General features: G+C 37.9%; 1 protein-coding gene across 1 annotated transcript; it reads left to right on the top strand.

Moving 5' to 3' along the window:
• The first annotated feature begins 2,328 nt into the window (after window positions 1-2,328).
• On the top strand, window positions 2,329-7,681 carry rhogd (ras homolog gene family, member Gd). The gene is made up of 2 exons (XM_079891935.1): window positions 2,329-2,400; window positions 4,843-7,681. The coding sequence occupies exon 2, from the start codon at window positions 4,868-4,870 to the stop codon at window positions 5,441-5,443; it is 576 nt and encodes a 191-aa protein (XP_079748061.1). The 5' UTR covers window positions 2,329-2,400; window positions 4,843-4,867; the 3' UTR covers window positions 5,444-7,681.
• Window positions 7,682-9,956: the final 2,275 nt, after the last annotated feature.

Below are 9,956 nucleotides of genomic sequence, written 5' to 3'. Positions count from 1 at the left end.
GAAAATTGACAAAGTGATCCACAAATACTTAAATGTAGCTCAGATCAATTAGGCTTCCAATCAGTCAGTTTAAAAAATAAATACAAAACCTGTCCTAATAAAAAGAAAGCAAGTTGAAAAAGATTGAATCCAATGTTTGGTGATAATATAACATGACGAGAGATTTATATGATATTTTTTTTGTAGGCTGGTCGTTTTTGACCGGGAACACCACAAGTTTAAGAAGGTGGGGTGGAAAATTCCCAAAAATGTAATAAGAAAAAATTGATAAGTTGTATCCTGTGAGCAAATTCAGAAAGTTTTAGTCCAATGCGAATGCGATAACAGTGACTAACATTTTCAGGGAAAAGAAAATCCTCTATGGGTCAAAATGACCAGACCACAACATAAGGGTTCAGATGTATTTACTATAATAAACTTGTCACAGACAGCTTTCCCCATCATCCTCCCTGGCACCAAAACTCATCTAGACGTCAACAGCAGCACTATATAGAGATCTCACACACACACACTCCGTCAGTCATGTTCTGACCTCGTCTGATGCTAAAGACCACTGACTGCGCAACATATTCCTGATGATCACGCTCGCTGCTGTTGTTTCCTCTATCCAGTCGTCCAAGTCATCTTCTAGTCATCAAGTTGTCCTCTAGCTATCCCTTGTACCCTTTGTGCGTGTGTGTGTGTGCGTGTGTTCCTCCGGATCTATCCCTTGGGTTACTGCCATATCTGCTAATAAACTTGCCTGTTTGACCTGATCCATTCCTCTACCATCATTGTGTCTCAGCCTGTATGTGACTGATCTTATAATTATTATTAGCATTAATAATTCATTGACATTATTTAATTTTTTTTCCAAGTTAAATATATATTTTAAATATGGTATTTAAATTTGTTCCAAGAACCACTTGAAAAAAATCTAGAAAATCTGATTTCATACTGTAGTTAAGTCATGGATATAAACTGTATGTCTTAAAGACTTAATGAGAGAGGAACATATTACCGTACTTTAGGGTGTGATCCTTTCTGCCATAAAGTGAAAATGTCCAGGAAAAGTCCTGGAAAAAAAGAGCGGAACCTTATGTAATGAGTTTCTTTTCTTTCTTTCTTTCTTTTCTTTCTTTTTTTTTTTTTTTTTTTTGTGGTGATGCACATCAGTAATATATTAGGGATTCATGGGCCAGACCACTTTAAATGTAATTTAAGATTCTATGAAAAGCCTGTGTTTTTAGAAATAGGACGATAAACGCATAACTAATGTAAGTATTATTTAAGATGACGTTTACGTAATGATTTGAAATGAAATTACACCATAGACTACAATATACATTATGTGCTTCCCTGCATGTTGAGTATGGCAAAACACCACCATTAAATATATTTTTAAATGTGAAAAATATTTTCTTGAAGTACTCCTAAGATTTTAAGTTAATATTTCAATGATTTAACAGCATTTTTGCTTGTAATATAATAATTTTGAACTCTAAAAAAAAATTTAAAGACAAAAAATATATTACTTTCATAATAAAATTGTATATAGCATGTTTTAAGTAATTAATGATGCATTTGTTTTCATTGTACAGATCATTTAAGGGGTGACAGACGAGTATGCATAAGCATTAAAACTAAATAGATAAAATCTTTATTTACAGTTAAATAAATTGTACATTATTACTTGGCTCTCTTTAGTACTTCAATGTGATTGGTCAATGCCTTTAGCCTGTGATTGTGAGGCATTTCTTTTTTTTCTCTATGAGTGCGTATCAAAATATTTCACTGTATCGCTTTATTTGTCTGTGAATGATACATAGTTTTTCAACTACTCTCTATTAAAATCTTGTTGAAACTGTTGTGTAAGAAACTTCATGGCAGTGAGCTGTGGCCTCGTGTCTATTGCCGCATCACAGTCGTGCTGATATTCACAACACCGGCACTCTTGTTTGTGATGTTGATTAATATGAACATACTGTGTAGAAGAACTCATGTTTCAGTCTCGCATCCATTTAAACGAGCCTCAACACTGCATGATCCATGTGACCATGTGCATTTGTCCAAGTCATGTGATTGGCTGATCAGTGTTCCAATGTAGCAGCTTCACATCAGCTGTGGCAACTAAATCAAAATTAAAACTAAATCAAAATTCAGACTCAGTTTTAAGAAGGGGCCAGAGGACCAAAGTTTGAAGACTAATATTGATTTACAAATATTTTACCCATTAAGCTTCAAGTACACAAATTAAATCTTAACTACTTTTCATAACAAGGGTTCAAGAGAATGAAATGAGTTCTTGGCTTTTATTTTGACACTGTGTTTCGCTGCAGCTTCCGTAAGATCACAGTGTGCGAGTTCACGCGAACGCGAGTTTGAACGCTATCGGACAGGCGCGCGAGGATCTCTGAGGCGGTGAGAACTTCTTAAAAGTCATTTAATAAGTTATATTATCGTGTTAGTGCTTAAATGAAGACTCGTGTTAGTTCTGGTGTTTAGTTACTGTGTAAAACATATGTTATGGATGTGAGAAAAATACAGGAAATACTTGTTGTCATTGGGCGCGCGCAGGAACTCCCATGTCAAACCTGATAATGTAACGTTAGTGATTGAACTGCGTTCATGCGCGTCAAAACTGCAACAGCATTCTTTATTATTATTTTTATTATTAATATTAATATTATTATTATTTTCATATTGAATAGCGCGTTCGTGGCGTGATTGTTTTACATATATTTTCAAAGCGTCATTACACTAAGTTAACGTAACTTACAGCAGTAAAACTAAAATAATAATAAAAAATGAAGATACCCGTAGTAATGATAAGAACAGTTATTACAGTGTACAGTAAACTAATCATCATTATAAATAATATTATAGCGGGATAGTTGTACTTAATCGTCGTGTGAAGTGTGGCTGTGTGTTGAGACAGTCACTGCTAATAGCAGCTAAGCAATGTCACAGTCTGTAGAAACTGTTTTCAAAGTGAAGGAAGGGTTCACTTCTCTAGTATTAACACCTCGTTAACAACATGTGCTGGTGTGTTAGTTTAAAAAAAAACTTGAATATGAAAATGAGACTTTTTAATTGACTTATTAACTTTTCGATAGCTAATCTAACGGTTAGCATTAGCCGTTTCCGCAATAACAGTGTGTCTGTCAGGTCTAGAGACCTGATGCCACTTTACTAACCTGAGAGTTTGAGTCAGTTAATTAAGTTTGCTGGTTTCAAGGGGATTTAGTGATTTGGTTTTTGATTCCCGGCCTCTTCCCAAAAAATCCTGAACTGAATGAAATGTGACAGGATTTATGTTGGATTCATAATAATATACATAATGTATTGTTTTGATTGAATCAAGATGCTTTGAGATCTTTTTCAAATCATGAAAGCAGTGGAGATCCTGTAAACTGTCTTCAGGATGTTTTGACTGTGATATGAAACACAAGGTCTATTTGATTTTCTCAATATTTATCTCAATTCCTTGATTTCTATCAATTATTCATGATAAAGCATGATTAGGCCTACATGCACAAAAGTTAAAACTGAATACAAAAATCTAATTTTGTTGTTTCCAGGTGATACCACAGTTACTTGGCTTATTCATATTGTAAAATAATAATAATTTAATGTGTAATTTTTTAATCCTTGTGCTGTACTGAAAATCCTTTACCTAATTTGGTGTTCCCGGTCAAAAAAGACAGGTCTTTTAAAAAGCGTGTCTTAATCTCTCATTATGCTTTATTACCAAATATTTGATGCATTCCTTTCATCAACTTGTTTTCTTTCAATTAGGACAGGTTTTGTATTTCTTTTTGGATCAGACTGATAGTAGGCCTCATTGATCTGAGCTCATGCACCTCAGTTTATGAGAACACAAAAGTTCTCTCAAGCTTATCCACCTAAATAAACTGAGGTGCATGAGCTCAGATCTGAGGCCTACTATCAGTCACATCCTAAAATAAATCTTCAAAAAAAACCTCTGCTAATTGAAAGAAAACAAGCTGATGAAAAGGATGAATCCAGTATTTGGTAATAACAAAGCATAGCAAGATATTTAGAGTCAACATGACTGAAAGACAACATGAGGCCAGCTGTCAGAATCTTGTTTGCTTAATGTCTCTTTTTTTTTTTTTATGATGTTATTGCTGCTATCAAGTTACCAGTCTTATTCAGCGCTCCAAAACATCATTCAATGTAAATTGTGATAATCGCAATTACAATGTCAAGGGAATAATCGACAATTATGATTTTTGTCATAATCGTGCAGCCCTATTTTCACATTTTGCTATGCACAACCTGCTTCTCTGCCTTGAAAGGGGTCATCGGATGCCCATTTTCCACAAGTTGGTATGATTCTTTAGTGTCTTCATGTAAAGTGTGTAACATACTTTCCTCAATGGGTGTGTAAATGGGTTTCCCCTTTTTACCTCCTCAAAAACAGCTCTGTTCACAGTGACCCATTTCGGTGCATGTCTCTTTAAATGATAATGAGCAACGGCTCACCCATGAGGGGTGTCCACGCAAGACATGTTAAGTGTTGCCTTGGCGGACAGTATACATATGGCGGAGGGGAAAATAAGCTAACACGGTCTGGAAATATGATAATACTGGTAATATGCTAATACGGGACAGTCCGTCAGCGGTCGTGGGCGGAGCATGTTTTGAAAATCCAAACGACTTGATTATTGAGAGTCTTCAGGCTTTTTGATTATAAAAAAAAAGGAGCGAATGGATTTTCTTCATTGTACGGTGGTTGTGTCCACACACTGCAAAGACATATATATATGCAAACACCATATAAAAGTAAATTGTGCGTCCGATGACCCCTTTAACGCCTCCTCCTTGACTTGCTCTTAGGTGCCGCTGCCCTTGTGGACGCAGAATGCAGACCATTAAGTGTGTTGTGGTGGGAGACGGGGCGGTGGGCAAGACGTGCCTCCTCATTTCTTACACGACAAACGCCTTTCCCGAGGAGTACATCCCCACTGTGTTCGACAACTACAGCGCTCAGATGAGCGTGGATGGGCGTACGGTCAGCCTCAACCTCTGGGACACGGCGGGGCAGGAGGAGTACGACCGCCTGCGCACGCTCTCATACCCGCAAACCAACGTCTTCATCATTTGCTACTCCATCGGGAGCCCTTCGTCGTTCGCCAACGTTCGCCACAAGTGGCACCCGGAGGTGTCCCACCACTGTCCCAGCGTGCCCATCCTTCTGGTGGGCACCAAGAGGGATCTGCGCTCGGATACGGAGACGGTTAAGAAGCTGAAGGAGCAAGGGCTCGCTCCCACCACCAACCAGCAGGGCGGCGCTCTGGCCAAGCAGATCGGGGCCGTGAAGTACATGGAGTGCTCTGCGCTCCTGCAGGAGGGCGTGCGAGAGGTGTTCGTGGAGGCCGTTCGCGCAGTGCTCTACCCCGCCACCAAAAAGAATAACAAGAGGTGCGTGCTCTTATAGTCGGACATGAACTCATAAACACGCTGTGAGCCTGGTGTTTGTATCCTTCTCTTCCCATCTCGGCCTCTTCTCTAGCTCTTAAAGGACTTCCTCTGGCTCACTGATTTTGAATTTCGCTGACACGTTCACTTCACATTCCTGTAAATGCAGTCTGTTGCAGTCGCTTACCTATCGTTCTGAAGATTAATAACAGTTTATTGCCACTCAATGAAAGATACATTAGCACGTGCGTTGATCGGGACTGTGGCCTTATTACTCTCTTGACCCGCGCTGTCCCATGCCTTCCGATAAATGTGCAATATGATGAAGACTGAATGAGGTCGACACATCAGACTTTACGTTTATAGTCCCTCTGCGGGAAGTTTCCCAGCCAAATATTTGATGTGCCTTAGATATTTTTTAAAAATATATATATTTTTTATCCGTACCTGTTCAGTCATCACAAAAGCAATATTTGGACAGGTTGAAAAAAAGAAGAGAGGATTGTTTGGGTTGCGCTGATGCAATGATGAATTTCATGTAGAAAACTGCAGGATATATTTTACTCCAAAATCAAAAGAAAAAATTACTATACTTTCCATAATGAATTGAAACCTTTTTTTTTTTTTAAGAAGCATTCAGATTTGTATTAGATATCTTGAAGTCCTTTCCTGTAATGCAAGAATGAAACTCTTCCTGTCCACACACTCAAACTGATTTTTTTAAGATGGTACAACAAATACTGTAATGCTGTACATTTCCAGTTATATTTAACAAATGCAAAACTTCTTAGTGGTCCAAAAATTTTAATGCAAAAGATAATTTCCTATTTTTTTTTTACTTGTGATTTTGGGATTAAATATGACCCTTAATGGTGTTTTTGAGATTAACCCATGATCCTGAGAATTGTGCCTTACATGCTTCTTTAAAGGGCTTCATCCTGCTGCTAAACAAGTATTATATTAGTACTTTTGTCAAGATAGCAGCCCATATCTCTTCAGCAGAGATCGTCAGTCAGGTTCCTCCGCATGCCGTACTGAGCCTTGAGTTCGATCTGCCACTTGATTCTTAGTTTTCAAGCCTGTCTCGCTATCTGACGCTTCACAGGAGTCGTCGTCGCTTGGTTTAGTCAACGCCTCATTCCTCAGACCCAGCGAACGGCTCGCTCTCGCTGCACTGTGTGACAGAAACACTGATTTATCTTCCAAGCCCAAAGACTGAGCAGCAGGCATGCGTGATCCGCCGGTCCACAGTACAAACACAACAAGCACTCAGAACTGATCATAAATGTTTCAATCAAAGATGTTTGTTTCGGGTTAGGCATTTTATTGTTGTTATCAGCCATGGAGTTATTTTTATTTGAGGTTGCATGTTCAATAAGAGGCCAAAAGTTGTCTGTCATGTTAGCGAACGACACTGGCCACTGTATTTCAATATCCTCATCTCACATACTGACTGTTTTCAGTGTTATTGTCATAAAAGTGTCTTTTCTTTCATCTCAGCACAGTTTCAAATAATGGTAGCAGGCAGTCGGTGAACTGCAGGCGTTATGGAGCTATAAGGTGTGAAAGACCTTTGCATGTGCTGATTTGTGATTTGCTTTAATAACTGGAAGCCGTGGTTAAACATTTAGCAAAACTGACATTGAATGACCGACTTTGTGGAAACCTGTGACTCACTTTAAAAAGTTAGACAGCCAATGTTTTATAACTGATTTTTAAGTTGCCTAGCATTTTTAAATTTTGAACTTTTTGCTTTTTCTTACTTGTCCGCCCCAACATGGCCAAAGAGTGCCTTTTGGATACAAAGATTTTTAGTGGAATAACTGGACTCGTGTACGTTAACGTTTGAGTCGCACCTGACACGATTCTCTCATTAAATCCAGGAGAGCGTCTCAACTAATCATTCCTTATTTTGATTGAAAGTGAGTGTTGCCGAATTCGATGTAAGCATCGCTGTGTTGTTGCCAAGATGAAATCTGTAAGGGAAATGCAAACCTTGCTCTCACTATTCGGTATGGCGGCGTGTACAGTGGTGAATGACGAGGGATTGTCTCTGTTTCATCATTTCAGCGCAGCATGCTGTCATGAGCTTCACGCTGCACACGGTCTGTGTGTCTCTGGTATGTGGTACTACATTTATACACTGGGAACTCAATTTTGTCAAAATTGCCTTTTTGTAACCAAAATAAATTTGTGTAAATGAACTAACCGTGAAATTATTTTAAATTATGCTGAATAAATTTTTACGTACAATTGACTTGGCTTTCTTTGAGATTCATTGTCTCGCCTGCTGTGATTCGTGTGCTCAGTGTTTTGGGTAATGCTGAGGCACACTTGGACACCCTTCCTGAGGCTGAGATCAGGGGTGTATTGCTGCTGACATGATAAAGTGCAGCACATGTTCTCACTTAAGACGGTTTCCGCTGCCGCCGCCGCCGCTGCTGTGCACAGGCCACAACAAAGAGCTGACAGATATCAAGACGTGCTGCAAGCAACACAAATGCACACTTTCTTACACAAGAACATGTGGCAGGCCAGAGTCAGTGGCATTGCTGTGTGGTTGCAACCTAAATGCTTCATATGTCAACATGATATAATTTTTCCTGTGATATTTTCAGCTGCAAAAAAAAAAAACCGAGGGTGCTATGTGTTTTTATTCATGTTTATTTTGAGAAGTAGATTTAAATGTAAAATGATTACTTTTAAATGTAAAATTATTACTTTTATGTAGCATGCACTCGTACAATGGAATTGCAATATTTTTTTAACTCTAGTGCAGTTTTTAAATGCTGCAGCATGTTTTATATTTTAACAAGTATTTTAATGGCATGGTTTCCACTAGATGGCACTGAAGCCATTACGCATTTTCAGAATGGAAAATTCTCACTACTACTGAATATAGTCATAATTCATACCATTTTCTCTTCAATAAATGAATAAGACCTAAATAAGAATTTAATGCAGATTTAGCCTATACACAAAGCGTCCGTGTTCATGGGGTTGCTCCCGTTAAAGCACCATTTCTCTCTAGTTCAAAGGCGCATTATATTCATTTTATTAAATAGTATTTAAAATTATTTTATCACTATTGTTATATTTGTTGGAATAAGAAGCGTTACCTCTCAAACATCATTCATCTTTAGTTTTGTAATTTTGTCTATTTATTTTTCTTGATTACACATTCATTTGATATCCTTTCTATTTTGTTACATTGCAAGTTTTAAGTTATTCATTTTGTTCTAAAGATGTAAAAACATAATTTTTTTAAAAAAGTGTGCATGCTGCCTTAAATTACGTTTAGTCAACTTAAAATGTGAAGTAAGTGACAACTTGAATATTTGAGTTAGCCTGTCTCAAGGTAAATCTGGGAAAGTTATTCTAACGCAAATATTTTAAGTTGTGAATTGTGATTGCAACAATTATTTTTTACAGTGTATAAATCGGAATTGTTGTTTTTCACATTTTAAAAGGACTATAGGCCTGCCAATTATTCTTTTCCATCTATAGTTATTTAATTGTTTGGGGAATTCTACAGGCCTTCATCAAACTTCTGAACACAGAGCAGCTCATATTGCTTATAACAAAAAAGAGATTAACAGGACTGACGAGCATATTCTGTTGCTGTGTGAACGTGCCCTAATAACCGACCCTAGGCGTGTTCCAGTTTGTGTACTTGTGCACTAGTATTATATGTGATTACTGTTTTCACATTAAAACTCCAAAAAGAAAAAGTGCCCTTTGAATTCCCGGATGACACACTTAATTACTCGAAAACAAAGTGTGTAATGTTGGACACTTGGCATGACCTCAACTGACACACTGGAGGGGAGGGGCTATCAGACTGCATAGTGTATAGTATCATTTGGCACACAGCTCTTGTAACTTTGACCCTTTAACATCATTCTTTTAAGGTGGGGTCACGTGTATGAAATTTCAAGGACAAAATCTAGTCATTCCAATTGGAATCAGTTCGAATGGGATTTTCGTGTGAGGACGAAAAGTTGCCAACGCAGCACGTTGCAATGCATGTCGCTTGAGTCAAATTAGTCACATGACAGAAAGCTGCTCGGTGTGAATGTGTGAGCTGTGCTTTATACATCACTATGCTATTGACAATGGATTTTTTTGCATGCAAAATGTCACTGAAATTTCACTAATGTGACGACCTTTAAAATAAGTTATGCTTATATATAAGTATGTGATGGTAATTGCAGTGCGTATAACATATATCCTGGCTTTAACACACAGTGATACTTCAGTATCTGAACTAAGTGAACCAACCGAGTTATAAAAGGACAGAAATGTGACACACTGCATGAGTGAGAGATGATTCGTCTTAAACACATCCACAGCATTTAGCCAGACATCTGTGAAGGCTGGGAATGGTTTCACCTCAAACTTGTTTCCTCATTAGTATTTTGCAGTTGTCTGTTGTTTTCACATCGCAGTCCAGACTGAAGGGTTGAGTCTCATCAGTGAATTTGTTTAGCCTGTGATCTAGTTGTGACTCAGACCAGACAGACAGCTGTCCT

The sequence above is a fragment of the Squalius cephalus genome, assembly GCF_949319135.1.
Source record: "Squalius cephalus genome assembly, chromosome: 14".
Classification (NCBI taxonomy): Eukaryota; Metazoa; Chordata; class Actinopteri; order Cypriniformes; family Leuciscidae; genus Squalius; species Squalius cephalus.
The sequence above is the reverse complement of the archived record's forward strand: the minus strand, read 5'-3'. Positions and strand labels throughout refer to the sequence as shown.

Bases quoted from the DNA above. Each gene is read 5' to 3' on its own strand.
- rhogd (XM_079891935.1), top strand. From the start codon at position 4,868: ATGCAGACCATTAAGTGTGTTGTGGTGGGAGACGGGGCGGTGGGCAAG.